Source organism: Harpegnathos saltator, unplaced genomic scaffold, assembly GCF_003227715.2.
Source record: "Harpegnathos saltator strain DR-91 unplaced genomic scaffold, Hsal_v8.6 scaffold839, whole genome shotgun sequence".
Lineage (NCBI taxonomy): Eukaryota > Metazoa > Arthropoda > Insecta > Hymenoptera > Formicidae > Harpegnathos > Harpegnathos saltator.
The window spans coordinates 160,486-182,707 of NW_020230692.1; the positions used below are offsets into that span (position 1 = coordinate 160,486).

Here is a 22,222-nt window from a genome sequence, read left to right on the forward strand (position 1 = left end):
TGCTTACGTTTTGAAATGCAATAAACTTTAATGAAAATAGTAGCAGGATTTTTATGTGTAAAGAATGCTATATTTTATCGTAAAGTATGTTATATTTTTGTTATGCTAAATTCTTATTGTATACTAACAAGGTTATGAAGAAATAAAAAAATGACAGTTTAAATTTCACGAAATGAAAAGAACGAATATTTTTACTCAAGCAATAATAAAAATATATTTACTCGCAATTGCAAGAGTGAATGTCTCACTCAAACTTAGAATGGATTTTAATCCATGTCTTAATATTACCCTACGAGGTTTCGTTAATATTGCCTGTTAAAATCCTTGTTAATATTTCCCTATAAAGCCCTCATAATATTGCCTTATAAGGACCAGTCTGAATTTCTCGGAAAAAGGAACGAATACTTTTACTCAAGCAATAATAAAAATATTTTCTTATAAGGCCCTATTAATATATTGCCTTATAAGGCCTCGTTGATATTGTCTTATAAGACCCTCATAATATTGCCTTACAAGGCCCCGTTAAACCATTTGTTACACATCTTGTAATTGCCTTTGTGTTTCTATTTCTACTAGGGACCGATTAATGTTAGGAAAAAATAATCCGGTCCTTACCAGAGCTCTATTAATTTTTCCACTCGGGCCGTCATCTAAGCTTTAGCCGAGGATGGCACCTTTCGATCCAATCCTGCCTGGAAGTGGCGATTCGAGCCGGGAAAGGCGTTAGAAAACGAGGCGCCATTTTCACTGAATTTTGCTTCTCCGAGCGAGCGCGATGACAAGCGGTTTCGGCCGAGCTGTCTCGTGGTGGAGAATGAGACGCGCGCAGTGTTCTTCAGGGCATCTCGAGGAAGACGGTAAATTTCAGCGACCAGGGGATACGGGACGTGAATTTTGTATCTTCGACACGGATCCATCTCTCGGGGTTACACGGACCGATCACGTATTACGGCGCCACGGTGTAACCTCTAAACGGAGTTTACGAGGTGCTATTAAATCCTCGGCGCGCTTCAGCGTCGTCGGCATGTTCATGCCTAAGAAACGCGGGCTCTTGCGGCGCCGGTGCTCATCGTCTTTATTGTCGCGAATTAATTTAGACGACGTTGTACTAAGCGCCCTTGCCGGCGCGGCGCGGCGCGGCGCGAGCGTTCGATAAAGATCGGAGGACGGCGTGTTGAGGTTGAGGTTCGTCGCGTTCGGTGCCGCGGGTGTGTTTGCGCGTCTCTCTCTCTCTCTCTCTCTCTCTCTCTCTCTCGTCGAGAGAAGTATACAGGCGCTCTGTGCACACACGAATCCTATTAAGTAATAGAAAATATATTTATTAATGCGTAAAACATACTGAGCGAGATGCCGCGGCGACACAGAGCGATCTTTTGTGCGGAAATAAATCCAGATTGTAGAACAGTCGCTCTTCAAACAAGGCTTCGTTATCGTGCGAAAATTAGTTCGGAAATTGAAAAATCGATAATATCCTTTTGCGCTGTTTGAAGCTCGCACGATTCGCCCGACTGCTTTGCGCTTTCATGCCCGTATCTCGTGTAACCGAATTCGTTTCGACAGCGATTACCGACGCGCGTGTGTGTAAAAACGACACGAAATATCCCATCGAGAAAAATCAGCGCGATTTCAAATGAATCTAAGGCTCCGCGGGGAATGTCGTGCAAAATCATACAATCATAATCTGTTTTTCCCTTTTTTCACGCGTGCTCCGATAAAAGCCGCCGCCGCCGACTCGCGCTCGCGATCGTATCCGTCGCATACAAACGCACTATAATTTCGCGATATCGATCTCCCGCTCGGCGAGGCAAGTTCCACGCTCGGCGCATTAAAATTCCGTAACGAGCAATTAGGCAGTGAAATCGGTTATGAAATTTCCGCCGGTGTAGGAATTGCCTGCCGCGCAAACGACGCGGGCTACTTTAACGTAGGCCTGTTGTAATACAGGCGTATTATGATGGTGAAGTCATGGCAGCGTGCGCGCTGCCATCGTGTGGGCCGATGCAGGAATAAAGCTTGCGCGTGGAAGGTACTTTAACCGAACGCGATTCTGAGTTATGCTAATTTATGCCGCCGAACGAGGGAGGCGTGCTCGCGCGCGACCTACCCTCGCGCAGTTATCTACATATCCCCGGTCTCTCTTTCCACCCCTGTCGTTTCCGTCACCCCGTAGCACTTACACGCTCTCAGCTACGTCGTTCTCGACGATGCTCCTCGGTCTTCGCAACCGCGAGAGAGACCGCTAATATCGCAGGATAAGTGTTGCTTTGGCCAACGTTACATGTAATCCGTCACATTCGCAGCTTCCATCGCAAATTTGCAAATTAAATCAAGGCACACGAAGCGTTTTTTACCCTCCCGTTATTGAATTATAACTCGTTCCTCTTCGTGTAAAAACGCATCGCACTTGATAAAATAAAATTGAATACCACGAAAGGAAAAATAAATTCGGGTCACTATTTCGCGAATTCGCGTCAATCGAAACGTTTGAAAAATACCGCGGATAATTTGCAGATTAATTCCGAAACGTGCAGATGGGTTTTCATGATGTCCTGATTGATATCGGAAAGGAAAATGAAATAAAAAAAAAAAAAAAAAGTCGCGGCCGATCACGGAACTGATCGCATTGGTGTCGGTGTATCGTCTTTGTGATTCCGCTCGTGTATCGGCAGCGAGGCTAAGTGCTAAAGACGCATCAAACCGCTAACACCCGAAGTGACAAGCCTAATCAATAAGCCAATCCATTAGGTCACGGGCTGTTTACTGTTTGTACATTGCTATGTTCACTGCTGTCTCTGATTGGCTTGGCTCGCTCGGCTCTCTCTCTCTCTCTCTCTCTCTCGTTTGTCTTACATTCCCTTAAGACACCGGCGTGATCACGGGCGCATTAAGTCCCCAGCTGCCGATATGTAGCGCTGACGAGGAGCGATAAGGTGGGAGAGAAAAGAAAAAAGGAAGAGAAAAGAAAAGCACACTACCGCGATTGCTCCGTCCGCGGTCGCCGCGTCGCGCCGCTGAATTTGTCGGCAATCGAGCGTCTAACCGAGTATAAGACAGGTAAACGAACGCGAGCGGTGCGCCCGCAAATTGTAAAAGAATAACGGATGTCAAATAGATAACGGATGCAGCGCGATCCGGGGTATTCGTAACTTCGTCTCTTCGTTACCGCGGTCGGGCGTTGCAGCGCAAAAACCGAAAAAAAGAAGGAAATAAAAAAGCGCGCGATCGGATGTTCATTCACGGTTAAAAGTTTCGACGCGGAGCTGGAAAGGACAGAGAGAGGGAAGAGAAGGGAATAAAACAAGGAGCAAAACGCTACATCGGTATGCGATACGACGTTCCGTGCGCTGATCTGATATTTATCGGAATTGAATTTCCGCCTCGCCTCCGTCGTTCTTCGCGCGGGGGTCAACCTGGGATCATGTGGCGACGTAATACAATATTCCGACTATATCCCCCTCCCTCTCTTCCCCTGCCCGTCTATCGGCGAAGAACAAGGTCGGCATTGGTGTCGGACGTCAGGCTGTACATCGCCGGCGTCTCAATGACGGCGACCGATACATACCGGCGTGTCCGTACGAGGCCGCTTATAGAGCGGACGCGCCACCCTTGTCTGTCGACTTCGATCCGGCAGGATATGAATACTTCGAATTGGCAGATATTGTCCGCTTCCAGAGGCACACTCTCTCACCGCCGTGTCCGTCCGCCGACAAGAATGCGAGCGAGCGAGCGAGCGAGGTCCCGGCGACGCACGTGTAGGTACAAAGGCGGAGAGACAGTGAGAGGGCCAGCGTGCGCGCGCGCGCGCGGCGACGACCCCGGATTACTCCGGAATAAGGGGTTGAGAGTAGTCTATCGGAGGGCTGGTACGGACGTCTATTGGGTTAGCGAGCTCTGCGGAGGACGTGACGGAAATGTGAGGACGGTCCCGTGTCATCCTCTACGCGGACGTGACGACGTCGCGTCGGCGGGGCCGCGGACGTTGGCGAACGCCGGGCGCTTCCGTTCTTTGCTATTCAACCCCGCGCGAGCCGCGTCTTAATTAAACCACTCGGGAAGACGTGACCGGCACGCCCTTTACCATTTCTCGTCGATTAGTAGCGTCATCCTGGGCTGTGTTATTAGCTTTATCGTCTTGTACGTTGTCAGATGTGTGCGGGCGCGCGTGCAGGAAAAGCGAGGAGCCCCGGAGGGAGAGGGAGAGAAAATCGTAGATCGGCGCGACACATGAGAGAAATTCTGACGAGCGCGCCGTCACTCGCCTGGTCTCTCGCGTCATTGGCCCCGCTCTTCGATTTATTCTGCCGTCTCGTGAAATTCCAACGGTCTCGGGCGACTCCTGCGCAAAATTCTTGTACGCCTCTCCGGCGTACGCCGCACGGCGAATCAATGAGACTCGTTTCAAGGGGCTGCTGCTTCAAGTCGCGCCACGGACTTGCCTTCCCCGCAGTCGTTTTATATATCTTGCTTCCCTTTTTCTTGTCGAATGTTGGGGGACTGGCGGCGGCAGGCGAGCGGCAGTCGCGCGGTGGACGCATTTTCGAGCAGATAGAAGACATTTAATTTTCTTGAGGCGTACAAATGAACAATCCAAAATTTTCAGCTTCAATTCAAGGTTTATTTTAAAGGAAAGTAAAACAAATTTGTCAATCGAAGTATTCGCCATTATTTTCTATAACTTTAAGCCAGCTTTCAGGCCAGCTGATGAATTCCATGTCGGAAAAATGTTGTGTCTTTGGACACGATAAAGTCGTCAAGCCATTTTCAAATTTCATCCACTGATTTGAAGTGCATATTGGACAAGGTATGTTGCATCGACCGAAACAAATGATAATCAGTAGAAGGGATGTCTAGTGAATATGCCGGGTGCGACGTCTCAGCCAAGACTCATTATGATGTCTTTTATCGCGGAAGCAATGTGTGGCCTAACGTTATCACGCAACAATTTTACGGGACGTTTTCCTTTGCCGCTATACGGGCGTTTTCTAATTTTTTTATTTTTCTAATTTCTATTTTTCTAATTTTTCGGGCGGGTTCTAATTTTTGACTCAAACGGATTAATTGGTGTTGGTAGCGGTTCATAGTAATTGTTTCATTCGGTTATTAATAGCTCATTAATAAATCACGCCCTTCATATCCCACCCAATGCAGAGCAGAATCTCCTTTCCGAAGTGTTTTGGCTTTGCGACCGATGTTGATGGTTCGCCATGACTTTCTGTGTTTCGGATTGTCATAGAGTATCCATTCATCTCATCGCCCGTAACAATTTTCCACAAGAAAGACTTTCTATATGCTGTTTATTGAGAAAAGAAAGGTACACTGCCACTCGTTGATTTTTGTTGAGTTCATGCGGAATCCATTTTCCTTCTTTCTGAATCTTCCCCATCTTGTGTAGGCGTTTGGAAATAGTTTGTTGCGTTATTCCCAACTGTTCTGCAAGCTCTTTTTGCGTTTGTGCTGAATTCTCAGCAAGCAGTTGTTTCCAAATCGTTGCCGCACTTTCGAGGGCCTCCAGGTCGTTGTTTGTCACTCAGACTGAAATCGCCGCTTTTAAACCGTCTAAATAAAAAATGCATACACATCGTACGATATAACGTCTTCGCTGAGAAAAGAACAAATCGATTCGCATGCTCTTGCAGCATTTTTTCTTTATTGGAATTCGTAAAGAATGCAATGTCGGATATACACCTTATCTGTTGCCATTTTTTACTGAACTGAATAATTTTTGAAGTTATGTTGAGTTTTCCACCGTACTAAATATAATTTTTAATAGCTATATGTCAACACTTGATAATCGTAAAAAAGCGGGAAAATTTGATCATTTGAAACTTAATTTTTGAGCCACTTAAAAAAGTTTGGATTATTCATTTGTACACCTAATATATTATTCACACGCTCACATAGCATATAGCAATATGTGAGCGTGTGTGTGTGTGTGTGTGTGTGTGTGTTTCTAACGGGTACTTGGTATTTTTGTTAGTATAAATCTCTCTGTTATGCGCCGCGATACAGAGAGAAGCGAAAGAATAACAAGAGCTTGCGAATCTGCGTTTAACGTGCTTACGCGGGTAAGCGGTCGTTGATGTTTCCGCCGCCAACGAAAAGTCAAAAAGAGAAATACATCTCGCCGCATATAACAATGTGAAAATTCATGGACCGTTTAATGTTTGCAGTTTGGCATACTTCTTGTGGTGCGGCTCGCTCTGCTCCATGGTACTTTGCCGAACTTCTCCGCGCAGGATAATCCGGCTGCTTTTCATCCCTGTTTCCACGTCAGGTGAGTATCTATATAAATCCTTTATGTTACGCGAGTCGCGACGAGGAATCCTATTACAATGTTTCAAAACTCGCGGCGATTGAGAACGACTGGAAACTTTATACCATTGTCCTTCGTTGGAGGAGTAACGTATCGTGTATACGTGAGATCAAAGTGTTGGATGACAATGGAAACAAGACGACTTTATCCTTTGATCTGATTCAGCCGGGATTCACCTCTCGCCAGCGCTCACGCGCTCTCTCTCTCTCTCTCTCTCTCCCTCTCTCTCTCTCTCTCTCCCTCCCTCCCTCCCTCCCTCCCTCCCTCCCTCCCTCCCTCCCTCCCTCTCTCTCGGCAGTTGAAAACCTTTAAGCGGCGATGTGCTATTACACTTGTTTGTTTTCGCGCCTTCGCGCGAGAAGAATGTTTTCTCAAGGGAGGCCAATCGGGAATTCGCTCGATTATTCTCGCGGGAGGAGGAAAATGATATGAAAGTGTAAAAATAACCGGAGATAATGAAGAACGGACGTGAATGCCTGGTCGGTCGATTCTGCGATCGTAATGAGAATCACGGAGAGGAAGCGGAATTTATACTCGTTACATCTCGCGACGTAATACCGATTTCATGTTAATGAGAGAGATGCGAAGAGGACAGCTAAGGTATCGAAATATCCTTTCATGGAGGGAAAGAGGAAGAGAGAGAGAGAGAGAGAGAGAGAGCATTTCTTTTTTATTTGTTACAAATACTCAAGATAAAGTGTCTTTCTGCATAGCCGGTCCTAGTCGTGCTACATCTCAAAGTTCGGGAGCGCCAGTCGACTCCCGGCCGGAGAAAGATTTTCGATTCGTTCTCGGGTTAAACCGAGAGTCTCGTCCGTCCAACTTTTCCACTCCAATTGCCCGATCGCAACAGATTCGCGCCGCGTCCTGCCGCGCCGATTCGCACTCGCCGAGTCCCGCCGTCAAAGAAGCTGCCGCTGCTCTCGACGACGCAACTTTTCGGTGCAAACTCGGGAAATCTCTCAGCTGATTTCGTCGGAGACCGGAGATGTACACCGCGCGCTCGTTCGCTCGCTGCTCGCAGCTGCTTTAATCCACTCGACGGCGGTCTTTCAGCTCATTTTCTCTCGCCGGCTTTTGAGCGCGTCCGACGCGCGATATAGGCATCGCGAGGCGGGCTTCGCGACTCGACGAGCGTCGACGAAAATTTTTCTAATGTACGATCCGATTTTACGAGCCGCCGGACACGTCCGGTAAATCCGATTCTCCCGCTATCTCCCGTAGTTCAAGGATATCGTATGGCCGGCCGCCGTATCTATTACGTCTCGCAAGGAACGGACGTGTCCTGACGTTTCACGTAGATAGAAAATGGAAATGGTCGCGTGGTGTGATTCTCCCGACGCGTCCTCGCGTAGATCTCGTTTTCACGATGGCACTATGGAACATATATACACACACACACACACACACGACACGCGTATCTCCTGCAGTGATTTATATTTTTAGCGCAGAGCGCAGGGGCGCAGAACGCACCCTTTTCTCGTGCGGCTCCACCTTAATTACGGAGACGCGTTTCTCGAAGCCGTGAGGCTAACAATGTAGCAATCAATCTCTTTACTGTATAGAATTAATTAACGCTAACGTTAACCTTTCGTCATAAAAGCTGCGTTTCCATGGACTTCTCTCTCATACGTGGCGACGCAACTCGACCGTAAGTTTCCCTTTTCCGCTGCAACCGACGAAAGAACGCTAATTAAACATTCTCGTTCTTCCCCTCCCTCCCTCTCTCTCTCTCTCTCTCTCTCTCTCCCTTTCTCTCTTTTGCTGTCGCGTTGCACTTTCGTTTCCCGCCGACACGGAAATTGCGACTCGGAGCACAAAAGCCGCGGTTACCGCTTTTAAACGGAGAGAGAATTTTCGATAATTTTACCATATTGAAATATTGTTTTTGCTCGTACCGTTCTGCCTCCTTTCTCTCCCCCTGCCCCCGCACCCAGCGTTTGCGTGACATACAAGCGTAACGGAGCGTGTGCACGGTCTACTGTTTTCTCCGGCGGCCATATTTATTCGTTTTCGTTTCGTCGCTACAATCGTCGCGACCTCCTCGCCGACAGCTTCGTGCAAACGACCGCGGGGGAGGGGGGGGGAGAGGACAGAAGAGGAGGATATTGCGCGAGAGATGCTTTCGGTTCGGTCGCCGGAGAAACCGGACGGGAATACTTTACGAGATGTATAATTTGGCTGGATGTACCGTCGTTTCGCGGGATTTACGATCGCGCGAGCCTACACAAAAGGACCTCGGCTTTTCTTTCGGGTCCTCCCCGCCGAGCCAACCTCCGTGTCCCTTCGGGATCTCGTTTGGATCTCCTCCCTCCGTTATTCCAGCCGCTCGTCCTCGAAATTCCCTCGGCGTCCGACGCGTCGCGGCGGCACGTGTCCGTCTGGTGACGCCACGACTCGAGCAAATTTGCCGGCAAGATGTCGCACTCTCGCAGGGGGTGCTGAAGCTTTCGCTGGTGTGGTAGACGAGGTGGTGTCGGACGACGTGCTCGCGACGATCGCATGCGCCGATCCGGCCGGCGGACAGCGCTCGGCCGGATCCGCGCGATGCTGCGCGATTAATGCGGTAATTTAAGTTCGAGCTTGTTAAAGCGGCGCGCGTAACTCCGGAGCGAAGCGCTAATCGCCGCTTAAATAGGCCGCCGATATAAATCATGCCGGCGCACGGCCGCTATTAACGCGAGCTCGTTCTACGTTCTGCCGACAACGCGCAATTACGAGTCGTATCGCGCGTGTGCGAGCGGCGGCACCGCCACCGCCGCACCGCCTCAATCTCGTCCCGGCGAAGATTCGCAATTTTAGCCCGCGGCCAACGCAGCGGTAACTCGTTTACCGTCCGCGCGAGCGCGAGCGTTTATCCAATTTTACACACGCGCGGCCAAATGCAGGCCGGAGAACGCGGGCTGAGGCCGAGCGAGCCTGAGGGAGTTCCGCAGGACTCGTCCTCGTCGTCGTCATCGTCGTCGAACGCGCCGGGAAAATATAGAACTTCTCTCTATTACCGCGTCGTATAGCTCGCCGATGAGCCCGTTGCGACGAGCGAGTGAGAGAGAGAGAGAGAGTGAGTGGAAGAGGGAGGTCGCCGGCGGTGAGAGCTTCCGCGGGCCAGGTGCACCCGCGTCGCCGAGAATAGCGAAAAAATACACACTCGTGGTATCAGGTACCGGGCTTCACGGAGTGCGGGAGTAAGTGGAATCGTTAAAGGGTCCTCGCCGGTTACGACAGACTCGCGTATATACGCGGCGCGGTCTTCGCGGTGATTAATTCCACGTCGGCTCCGCCCTGTCGTGTCTCGGTCTATTGCTGTACCCATGTGCAATGATATTATGGGCGTACGCCATAGGCATGTCATTTCCACCGCGCTCTGTGCCGGCTTCGCCCGTAAAATATTAACGCGCCAGGCGCCTCCGGAGGAGGATGGCGACACGACGCGCGCGCGTGGACGAAACTTTCTCGGCCTCTCCGGCGCGAGCGCTCGCGCTCGCGCCGATTTAACCCCTTGACTGGCGGAAACGCAATACTGCGTCCGGAGGCCGGAGCCGCTCCGGACTCCGGCTCGCGATTACTGATATTTCCGGTAAATATTGGCTATTCAAATTGCTTTTTTTCGGTCGCCGTTCGATTCGATGGCGGACTTGCTTGGAAATTCAAACTTAGAGATGGCGCTTGTAATACACATTCACGGCCGAGTTCTCGAATTAAAGAGAATTCAAAGGTTTTGCGAAGGTTTTGTTTTGAGGGGCTTTGCGATAAAAATTCGAAGCGGCGCGTTCTTAAACCAATTTAGACGACCGAAACACAAAGTGTTCCTTACACACACACACACACACACACACACATATTTTATAACTCGTCATTATAAATTATATTTATATTCATTATCTCGGTTCTTCGTTACTTTAGAAATTTCAGATAAAAAAATTTTGTATATTCTCACTATGCAAATTTTTTCAAAATAAATGTGCAGTTTTATCTCGACGAAATAAAATTATGATTTTAGTATTGGGTCCAGCATTGCGAATTTGAAAAATTTTCGCAAAGAGTGACCTGGAAAGCCCCTCCCGCCCCGACCCAAAGTTTTAATGACATTGCGCTCAACTGTGGAAAATCCATTTTTTGCCGGCTCAACCACTTTTGCGAGATCTAGCTTGCCGGTCGAGAGGTTAATCTGCCTCAGAGGGTTCTCGCGTTCCGTACTGTTTATTCGCGAGAAAACACGCCTGTTATGCGCGAAATTCGGAGATGCGAGTGATATATCGCCGGGTCAAGCTTGGCGGCCTCGACGCGTGCGCCTTTAGCTACGTGCGATACGATTGACATCGGTTATAGACATAATTTCATGGATAATAGTCGCGCGCGATAATTACACCTGGCGCAATAATTCCAGAACGCGGATATATATGCGTTTATTCTGTCATGTATTATGGATACGTTGGCGCATCGTAAACCGAGTGACAACCTCGAGTGAATAATTCTTGCATGCCCTTCAACCGCGATTACGGTGTCTATCGGATGCGGACGTGAAATCGAGATCGTCGCGTCAACGCGACGGCGGAATCAGTCTCGACGGAGGTTATCGCGGAACTTTACTGTGTTCCTCAAATTGCCGCAGGAGAATTCATCGAAGTACGGTAACTCGAAAAAGTTCCTCTTTGCGCTCGTAGGCTCGGGGGATGCTCGAGAGACGGCGATTTGCAAGTTTGTAAAACAGCTTGTGCTGCAGAAATATTTCGGTAAACGGGAGGAATGCGCTATAAGTGGCCGACACGTGGGTTTCCCCTCGTAAAAAGGTTGCTCCACTTTTCGCTCGGCTTGGTTTCTGTATTTATTTCGTCCCTCACCAGTATGGAAACAGCACGAACGAAGTATCGCGCGCGCGCGCGCGCGCGACGTTTGCGGCTAATCCGCGCGAAACAAACGCGCTGCCGAGAGAAAATCTTTCCTGCGGCAGCGCGGGATGTTTGAATTATAGGCGAGGAGGCTCTCGATACGTATGTCGACGAGATGTTGCCCGCAGCATGACAGAGTGCACTTTGAATTTTATCAATATCGGTGATAGAGAAGCGTTAGAATAATCATGCGCAGTTCTATTCAACCGCTGAGTGGTCCCGAGCTCGGGCCGGGCTCGAAAAAAAAAAAAAATTGTTTTCGGCATTTACTTTATTCAATATCTGAATGACGGTAAATTGTTGAAATTCGGCGAGCCCTCGACAATAGCGAGCGGCCGCGACGAACGCCGCGCGCTCGTCGAATTCTACGCGTGTAGATTCGATAAATCGAGCGGGAGATTCGCACTCGACTCGCCCGGATCGGCGAGAGAGCCAGCCGGACCCGCGTTATGTTGTCGCATATTGACGTCGAGGCGATTTTCTCCAAGAAGGATGTCGAAACTCACTTTCATATTTATGAGCCACGTTATGCGAAAATGCAAACGTATGCAGCACCAGTCATTTACGATGCGCTCACAATCATGCACGAGCGATAGAACTTCATGAATGTGATAGCGATAGAGTGTAATATAACGCCTCTCCATCTCACCTCTCCCTCCCCCCGGTCGCTCTCTAACGCTCTCTCTCCCTCTCTCGCTTCTATTTCCATCGCTGTATGTATAATAGCATGTCTTTATGACGTAATCCTTTGACCGAGAATATTGTTACGAGGAAATTTGTATCCGTGCTCTCACAGCCATTTTCCTGAAAGTCCTGTTCAATCATCTTTGAAGTATTACTCTGTATTTTAATATCGCGCATATTCCAATTTGCTCGCACAAAGTATTTTCGCGTACATATCGCGAGCGCGCGACCTTTCAAAAAGGCGGCGGGGTTTAACAAAAGGAATTACTCTTCGCAGCGGTTGTTACATCTCGCCACGCCTCGGGAATGCCGGACGCGAACGGACAAACGGCTAATTGCCGACAAAACGTCGCGTTTCGCCGGCGCGTCACGCGTCGCATAATAATGCCGATCTTTCACCGCGGCATCCGCGATCGTCCCTCTTCAGAGACGAGGCGCTGGAAAATTCACGAGAAAATCCGCCGCTATCGATCGACTTGGGCGCGGCGAAGAATATAGCGGAACTTACACTCATTGTTCTCCGTCCGGATAATCCAGCGCTAAATCCGCGGATCAATTTTCGCACGGATGCCTCATTGCCGGGCTATTAATTCTCACGATCGGGACTTCTCGCGGCAAATGACTGAAGCTCGATCTCCCCGCGCGTTCGTCCTGGAGCGCGCAAAGTTCCCCTTTACTAGGCGGGACCTATCGATACGTATCTCGTTAAATAGGCTAAATCCGGGATAGCTGGGCATAGTTTTTTTTAATAACACATCGGTACTATTGCGATAAATGATCAACAACACATCAACACGCTCAGTAGAGAATAATATTTAAGGTACAGAAGAATTTTTATGAAAAAAAAAATACAATTGGGCATGCCTATAACAATGTAGAAATTTGCTTATCTTTACTTATCTTTTTAGTATTTTGCATCCTTTTATTAATTATTAACCTTTTTTATTAATCCTTTTATTAATTATTAATAAAATAAAACATTTCCACAAGTTTCTTATGGAAATCAAGGACAACATTGGAGAGAGGGTTGAAAAGTGGCGACACAGAAAAAGATCCTATGGGAAAACATTGTTTATTAAAGACGGAAAAGAGAAAGAAATCTATCCGGCGTCTTTAAACGAAACGAGAAGCTGTTTAAAATATATTGAACTTTTTAATATTAGGTACTACTCAGGGAAAAATGATAGTCGAATAGATATCGGATCGACGTCTTTTATACGTCCGAAGCAGTCTAGAAAACCCGATGTCCATTGCTTGCTACGTATTTCTCGCTGGGTAGGCTGCCCATCAAATACGATGTTTTTTTAGTCGCTTAGGCCAAGGTCTAATGTTGTAACTCAAAATAAACCGTGCTCGCAAGGTATTTTTCCGGCGTGTGAAACATTTCGGAGATTAATAGAAACATTTATTCGCTCACAATAACGGTGTTTCTGTGCATCAGGAAGAGACACGCCTACTCGTGGTCCACATCCAACTCACAACTGACCGACCGAGCGCTGACGCTTAGCATATATTAATAAAATTATAGTAATTGACCATCTATTCTGGACTTACCCTACATCTTACTTCGCCGCGCGCTCGACTCTCGCTCGGCCATTACAACGCAAACTGCGCACGTTATGTTAACGTGTGTGCGACGGGGACATTAATTGGCCAGTTGGCTCGTGGCTGTAATGCTCGCGCCGGGAAGCGCATGAGGCCGCGAGAGAGAGAGAGAGAGAGAGAGAGAGAGCGAGAGAGAGAGAGAGAGAGAGAGAGAGAGCGAGCGAGAGAGAGAGAGAGAGAGAGAGCGAGCGAGCGCGCGAAACCGCTCTCGGCGGCACATGCAAAATCGTTTCTCACGTGAACTCACAAACGGGGACAGATTTACGGTTCGGCCTCGTATTTTTGCGCTCGAATATTCGTCCGGCTAGGCTCGCCGCTTAATACCGCTAGTCAACTACGGACATATGCGCTTCTTTCCCGCCGTAAGTACTTTCCCGCGCGGCAACTTCGTACACCGCTCCCGGCCCGTAATTTATGCCCCATTCAAGCACCTGCGCGCCTTCCCGGAATTCCGTCGCCCATCCCCCATCTCCTTGGCCCCCTCCGTAAACTCGTGTCGCGAGTTCACCGTAAAGATTGCACGATGATACACCCGCTGCAGATAATTAACATCGTTTATGGGACGCTTACCGGTCGGGCCGTTAAACAGCCGGCCGGTGAATAAATGCATCCCGAGTGAACGGACGGAAAAAGAGATGCATCACTCGCGGGAGATGAATATATTGTCTCCTCTCTCCTGCGCCTCCGGGAGGCGAGGAAGCGTGACTTTGCTCGTCGCATGCGCGGATTTTTCCATCCTCCTCCACGGGAAGTTAACGATTTCCTAGCGGAATCCTATCGCGACGCTCTCGCAAGGAGGGAAAATCATCTCGCCGGCGCGTGAGAGCGAAGGATGTAACGGCGGCCGGGTGACAAGGACGTGCGACTAGGAGTATCGCGAGTATTACATTTATTTTTCCCTCTCGCGGGGCGGAACAGGCACGGACGCGAAGGCACTGTCTTGAAATTCGCGATGCGGAATTCAACGGAAGATCGACTAGTTGAATTTAGTGGAACGTCAACTCTCTCGCTCGCGAGCGTCAGACGTCGTTCGTAGCTTCCCTACGGAGAAACGCGGCCCAAGGAGGCCGCGCGATCCTTGTACTTCGTCCCGTTTCTCGCGATGAGGGAGAAAGAGAGACAGAGAGAGAGAGAGAGAGAGAGATTATTAAGCGATCACCCGCGACGCGCTTGGCCTATCTCCCCCGCGAGAGGCCAACGGGGATGTTCGTGGGCGTACAAGTTTCTGGACAGCGAAAATTCCGGCGTGGAGATAAAGCGGCCCTGTGACAAAGCTACTGCGACGACACCGCTGAGTGCGCGTAATTAGTTATATCCGGAGGGTGTTCCGCGCGCGCGCGCGCGCGCGCGCGCTATTCTCTGACGAATCCCCTGCGGTAGTAAATTTTATACTTCACGGGCGGGAACAAAGCGACGCGAAGATGATATCAAACAGCTTTTGTGACTTTTTCCGAGGTTCTTTCGCGTCTACATCAAAGAATTAGTTAGCGGCGCGTTATCGGCCGCCGCGCCGTAAAACCCATTCCTCCATGCGGCGGATTTTTATCCGCCGTCCCGATTGTATCAGCGCGCGCTGCACTAAAGCGGACATGTCTCTCGCGATGTTTCCCTTTTTCTTCTCCCTTTCCTCTTGTTTGTCGTTTACGCTCTCTCGTCGCTCGCGGCGGAATCGGCGGCGCGTGAACGGACGCGTTGCCGAAGTTTCGCGGATCGGCGCGCCTCGTCTGTCGGAGCGTAATTCCTCGTCGCTTTAATCCTCCTCCGGGAGGAGGTCGCGCGGCGACTGTTTGCACCTCGGAGAGATACGCGTCTCTCCGGCGAGAAACGCAGACGAGACGAAGGAGCCCGGGCGTTGTTGTAAAAAGAAAAGGCGCCGTCGTGGATGTCGGCCGCGGAGTATCCAATTAGCCGATGCTCGACAGACGAGTGGAGGCATGTTTCGAGGCACGAGGATGTCTCTCTGCCTCTCGCTGGTCTCTGCCTCTGTCTAGATCGATGCATCGCGCTCTCGCGCAAGCAAGCGACTACAATAATGGCTTCCGGTGCGCCGGTCCTTCGTGTCGCGCGCTTTCAAGATTACTTAACCAACGAGTATTCCTCCAGAGTTCACTTCTTCAGCGTCAGGTTTTTATACTTTAAGCGCGCACCCTTGTCTAACACTTTTCGCCAGGTTGCGTGCACGACTGCGCGAACCAGTGGACAAATTCGATGTTTCCTTTAATCAGTTTGCAATTTCAGCAACCTCGTTTCATTATCCGCGTACTCCCTTCTCTTGTTCCCGTTAGTTGTTTATGATACTCCACTTTGCCCGTTTCTCCCTCTTTGATTTTATAATTCTTACGTTTTGACTGTTGCTCTCGCGGATCATCTCGCTCTCTCTTGGCTATCCATTTTTGTTGTAAATTTGTAACAGAAAGGATCCTTTCCGTTAACAGCTGATTATTATTACCTTGCCCCGGGCTTTGTTTTATCCTCTACTTTCGATATACGAGAAGGGGGAGACGGTGCGAGGTCAAAGCGACGAAGCTTATACAGGACGCGAGATATATAGAGAGCTCGATAAAGCCATTCTTGATATTAAAGCACCCACCGTTTGCGCAATTGCGCTTTTCCGCGAGGTGTTACGGCTTATTACGCGCGGGACGACTACTTGACTTCGCTTTGTCGGTCCTCGATAGCTGTCACTTCATTCGCCGTTCACTGCGCCGCTGGTTACACAGCCAGAGAGACAGATAGAGAGAGAGAGAGAGAGAGAGAGAAAGACGCTTTTATTCATTCTTTTACACGCGATCGAGGAGATGCTCGCACGCGCGAGCATTTCCGCGTGAATTAGCATCTCGCGAGACTGCTGGATTCATCATAAGTTTCGCAGAGAAATCGAACAGCGTCCGAGTCCCGTATTCGTAAAACGTTCATTACTTGAAATTCGTTTCACGTGATCAAAAATCTTTGGTTTACTGTACAGTAACCAAAGGGGTTACTGGAAATTCAAGCTCGGTTGCGTATCTTTTAACACGATGATGTCCTTAACCCGGCGTGTTAAGGACAGTCCGAGCAAAAAATTGCTAGGGCCATCTTCATGAAGCATAAGGCCCCGATAAGGCTGAAAGTAGGATGCTCTAAAAAGGGATGCCTCATTATTACCACATCAGGTCTCGCAAGATGGATCTTTTAGGAATATACCTTAGATTTTACGAAATAAGGCTTTGATAGAAAAAGCTGAGAAAGGCCTTAGAACCATTTTTTAGGGATGCCTTAGATTTTACGAAATATAACGGTTTTAACATGGAAAACTGATGCGGACCATAGAAGGATCTTTTAAGGATGCTATAGATATACAAAATCAAGTTTTATTATAGAAAATTAATAAGATCTGAAACTTGTAATAAAATTGTCATAGTTTAGTTTTAGTAAATACGTTCGATTTGATTCTTTTAAAGATTTTTTAATTATACCGCAATTAAGAAGAAATTTTATTAGTTTTATTAGTTGCCATATTCATTAGTCTCTCCCAAAGATTTTTCTAGTATTGCCTTCGTTTTGAAATGCAATAAAGTTTAATCAAAATAGTAGCAGGATTTTTATGTGCAAAGAATGCTATATTTTATCGTAAAGTATGTTATATTTTTGTTACGCTAAATTCTTATTGTATACTAACAAGGTTATGAAGAAATAAAAAAATGACAGTTTAAATTTCACGAAATGAAAAGAACGAATACTTTTACTCAAGCAATAATAAAAATTTCCTTATAAATCCCTATTAATATTGCCTCATAAGGCTCTGTTGATATTGTCTTATAATGCCCTCATAATATTGCCTTATAAGGACTCGTTAAACTATTCGTTACACATCTTATACGGCCCTTGTCTTTCTATCCCTACTAGGGCCCGATTAATATTAGGGGAAAATAATCAAGCCCTTACCAGAGCCCTATTAATTGTTCTACTCGGGACGTTAAAGACATTCGGCAGTTTCGGGGTCACGCGTGATTTCCTGCCGACAAAACGTGTCTTGGAACGAAATGTGTTTCCACACCGTGCGATATCAGTTATTATTATCAAACCAAATACACAGTTAAAATACACAGTTCCTCCGCGATATGACTGTGCAATGTTCGCGATGGCCGTCGAAGTAGCCAACGACCCGTCGGGATCGAGAGGGAGAATTGCGGGAAGGGGAGGGGAAGAATCAACAGCACGCCTTGTTTCAAGACACAACAGGCCGGTAGCCGACGAATATCGCGAAAAACTTCGATCCAAGGGTGAAAATTCGAATATCTCAGGCGCGAGACGACGATCGTTTCAGGATTGATGCGCCGCTAAAACTCGGAGATAAACACCGTGTCTTTCGCGCGCATATGCATACCCGCTGAATTAATGACGAGCCTTACGTATACCGGCGACGGAATTAGACCTCATTTGACGCTTACGTCGCTTACGTCGTCAATCTCGGAACCATCAACGTGATACACGAGAGGTATATAAGTCATTCATCGCGTCACTATCTTGACACGCGCCCACCCGCGCGCGCGCGCGCTTGCAAGCGGCTGTGTGTGCGTTGGGGTTGTGCGCTCAATGACGTTAAATTATCCATTAAGTACTTTAGCGGGCATTAAGTCAGTAGGGCCGCGAAATTTCGCCGCTCCACCGTACGACGACGCCTCGCAGGCGGATCCGAGGTGGCTTAAAGATGTGCCTTAAAGATGCAGAGCGCGGTTAACTGCACGCATTTACACCGAGCGTTGAAGCCGCAGAATGTCTTAGACTAACTGATACGGCGCGACGTAAATTCCCTATGGCCTCCTCCGGAGCGCTTTAGGCGAGCCTCGTCGTCGGCTTTCTTGCCCGAACGGCGTTTCCGTCGGGATACGTCGCGCGCGCGCGCATTTGATTACGAGATTTGGCTTCCCGGTTGATCGCGTTGGAAAAATCGTCGCAGGACGGCGCGACGTCAACATTCCGCGTCTGACGACGATCGCTCTAGCGCGATAGATCACCGCTCTGACGAGCGATAGAATAAATCTAACGGCTTAAGGGATTTCTTGCGCGTAATAACGGCGTCGCATTAGCTCTCCCTCGATTTACCGCCGGTGTCACCGATATTTCACTCGGAACCGCTGCGTAACACAAAATGCAGCTGGGATTTACACGCTGCGGTTATTATTGTTTCGGGAATATATGTGGATCTGTGTACTCGTGCGTATCACGTAGCAAATGAAGTGGCAGGGATACACCGTATTCATAGTGCACAGAGAGAGAGAGAGAGAGAAAGAGAGAGCACTGATCTTACATAGCGCAGATAGTCGGCGGGACATTATTGAAGCGTTCTTAGTGTTTGCAAATTTCGAAGAATCCTGCAGCGGCGTTTTAACTGCCAACATAACGTCGCTTATTTATCTCGAGAGCGAGCGAACGAAAATTAAAATCTCAAGTGGAATCAATAGTTGAGCCAGTATCGCGCGCGCGCGCGCGCGTGCGAGGCAAAAAAAGGAGGGGGAGGGGAGGAGCGTCGATATAAATATTTTACGCATCCAGATCGTATCTTTCGTCATAATGTCAAGGGATTTCAGTGAACTGGAAATTTCAATATTTATCCGGTCGACTAATAAATCCTCTGATACGCGTCTATGCTCAAAGAGAACCGACCGGTTGTCGATGCGGCGCGGCGCAACGATACGACAGCGCGCAAAATTGTCACTTGTGCAATCACGCCGATATTAACGTCGAGATCTGAGCAAACGTTGTTCGCCGCGCGATTCGGCTGCGTTTTATCGAATTTCCTTCGGGAGATCCTCCAACCGCCAGCACACGCCGAGTGATAAGGTAAGATGGGATAGATGGAAGATCGGGACAGATGGTCGATTGCTATAATTTTGTTAATATATGCTAAGCATCAGTGCTGATCGGTCAGTTGTGAGTTGGATGTACCACGAGTAGGTGTGTCTCTTTCCGATGCACAAAAACACTGTTATTGTGAGCAAATAAATGTTTCTATTAACCTCCGAAATGTTTCACACATCGGAAAAATACCTTGCGAATACGGTTTATTTTGAGCATTTGCAATATTAGAGCCGGGCTTAAACGACTAAAAAAACATCGTATTTGTGTACTTCACCTCAAAAATTCGTCAAGGAGACTACGTTTCACGCGGTATATGCATCTCTACGCGACTTCTCCAAACGGGATAGATGGTTTATTTTTATCAGGGTTAGACGGGCGACCTACTCAGCGAGAAATAATAAGCAATGGTTCGACGTTTTCCAGATGCTTTAGACGTATAAAAAACGTCGATCCGATATCTATTCGACTATCATTTTTCCCTGGCACCTAACATTAAAAACTGCAGTACATTTTAAACACCTTCTTGTTTAAAGATGTCGAGCAGATTCCTTTCTCTTTTCTCTCTTTAACAAACAATGTTTTCCCATAGGGCTTTTTTCTTTATTGCCACTTTTTAACCTTCTCTCCAATATTGGTTTCTATAAGAAACTTGTGGAAATGTTTTATTTTATTAATAATTAATAGAAGGATTAATAAGAAGGTTAATAATTAATAAAAGGATGTAAAATATTAACAAAATAAATAAAGATAAACAAATTTCTACATTATTATAGGCATGGCCGGCTATCCCTTCATATATGATCCCTTCATATATGACCATCTATCTCTCACGGGATATTTTTACTATTTCGTTATTACTGGTGTCCCATGCATTTCACAAAAATCCTCCTATATCTTAAATATTATCCTCTACTGAATGTGTTAATATGTTGTTGATGATTTATTGCAATAATACAGTTATTTTCAATTATAAAAACTATGCTCATCTATCCCGGACTTACCACCCTATGTATTGTCCCCATACCGCGTGTCCCGCTCGTCAAAATCAGCGAGGAAGAGAGAGAGAGAGAGAGAGAGAGAGAGAGAGAGAGAGAGAGAGGGAGAGGGAGAGGGAGAGGGAGAGAGGGAGAGGGAGAGGGAGAGAGAGAGAGGGAGAGGGAGAGAGAGAGAGAGAGAGAGAGAGAGAGAGAGAGAGAGAGAGAGAGAGAGAGAGTCTGTCGATCCATACGTCATCCCCTGCGAGAGCTTCCTCACGCGCTCGCTCGACGCTCGCTTCACTCGAGGCTCGTTTCGCTCGGTCGACGAAGCGGCGAAGATGGCCACACACGCTGAGAATCTTTATAGGCAATCTCATTTGGCGGGGTCATTAACAAAGCTAGAGCCGCTGCGGCGGATGCTGCTCTTTCTTTCATGAGACCCGGGAACAGGGTTGTAAACTTGAAATCCTCCAGGGGTCGCGGCCGTGTACGTCGTTATGACGTAGCGTTATACGCGAGCGAACGGCTGAATGGCACAGGCGGAACCACGGGAGACGCCGTTGACATCCCTCAACGGCGTATCTGATATACATGGCCGCACGTTGAACCCGTGAATGTTTCACCGAGAACCCCTCTCCCTCGTCCCTCTCCGAACCTTCCGTAAGTCATCGTCCATGTCGACGCGCGTCTTCCATTCATTACAACGCACGGGGTGCGGCCGCGGAAACGGAGGAACACAGAGACGCCAGACGAGAGGAGTATCCTCTCTCTCTCTCTCTCTCTCTCTCTCTCTCTCTCTCTCTCTCTCTCTCTCTCTCTCTCTCTCTCTCGCATCCTTCCGCCGAAAGGCCCGGGGGGTGCGCCCGCGGCTAAATCGCTCGCGGCCTCGTGTACGCGTTTCCCCGCGATCCATTCTGACGCGTCCGCACGCAGAACTGGATCGTCATTGGTTTCCGTGTGCTCGTAACCAAGACTGACGGCGCATCCTGCCGCGAGCGCGCGAGGCGATGCTTCGCCTTCGATCAATCAACTGCGCCGCTTCCGGCTCTACTCGTTCGCCGGTCGGAGGGAAGTCGGGTAAATTACTGCGAAACGGGTATAGTCTACGCCTTACCTATCCGGCTGGATGGCTCAGCCGGGATTGCACGCCACAAATTATCTGCGTAGAGACCCACCTACTAATTCTCTCACCCCTCCGCCACCGCCATCGCAGTCTTCCGTCTTTCTATCTTCTCTCCCTGTCCTCCCCTCTCGCTCTCTCTCTCTCTCTCTCTCTCTCTCTCTATCTCTCTCTCTCTCTATCTCTTCCCGCGCACCTCGTCGCTCCCGACGGCGCCCTATTTCCCGTGGCATCGAGATGAGGAGAGATCCGCGGAGAGAGATGCTACTTGGACCCGCCGATAGAACGAAGAATTCGCGCCCTTTGCGCCCCGGGCCATTCGTTCCGCTTGGAAATGTCTACGCGCGCGCGGGTGCTCTGTGTGTAGCGCTAATTTTGCGCCTCAATATCAGGCTTGCGCCCGAGATAAGAATTCTCCGACGGGACGCGGATGGGTTCGTATCGATCGCGCGCGGAGACAGGCGGATGAGCGCTCAATGTTCTCAGGTGAATTACACGAGACTGTGAGACTGCCTTCATCACGAAGTCCTGAAGTATCGCGCGGCTGTGCTCGGGTAATAACACGCGCGCGGACACGGGCCCGGGTCGAGTACCGAATTCGTTCAGCTGGCCGGAACGACGAAATTGATCAGTCCGCCCGCCCGCCGATCGGCCGGGCCGATTGCATTAACGCACCGTCGATGATAATACGCCGTCGCGTCGACGCGATGACGCACGCAACGTATCGCTCGTATCGTATCGCGCGCGCGAAAGAAGCAATCACGTCGCGGAATGAACGGCGTAATAAGGTAAA

The 22,222-nt window shown here is 48.7% G+C and overlaps 1 protein-coding gene across 3 annotated transcripts in view; it reads left to right on the top strand.

The window, feature by feature from the left end:
- The window catches only part of LOC105185998 (transmembrane and TPR repeat-containing protein 1), a 190,477-nt gene that overhangs the window by 112,323 nt on the left and 55,932 nt on the right, over positions 1 to 22,222 (top strand). For all 3 annotated transcript variants that reach the window (XM_025307220.1, XM_019842724.2, XM_025307219.1), the window contains one exon: positions 6,171 to 6,274. In XM_025307220.1, the coding sequence (XP_025163005.1) occupies positions 6,171 to 6,274 (104 nt within the window). The remainder of the gene's footprint in view (positions 1 to 6,170; positions 6,275 to 22,222) is intronic.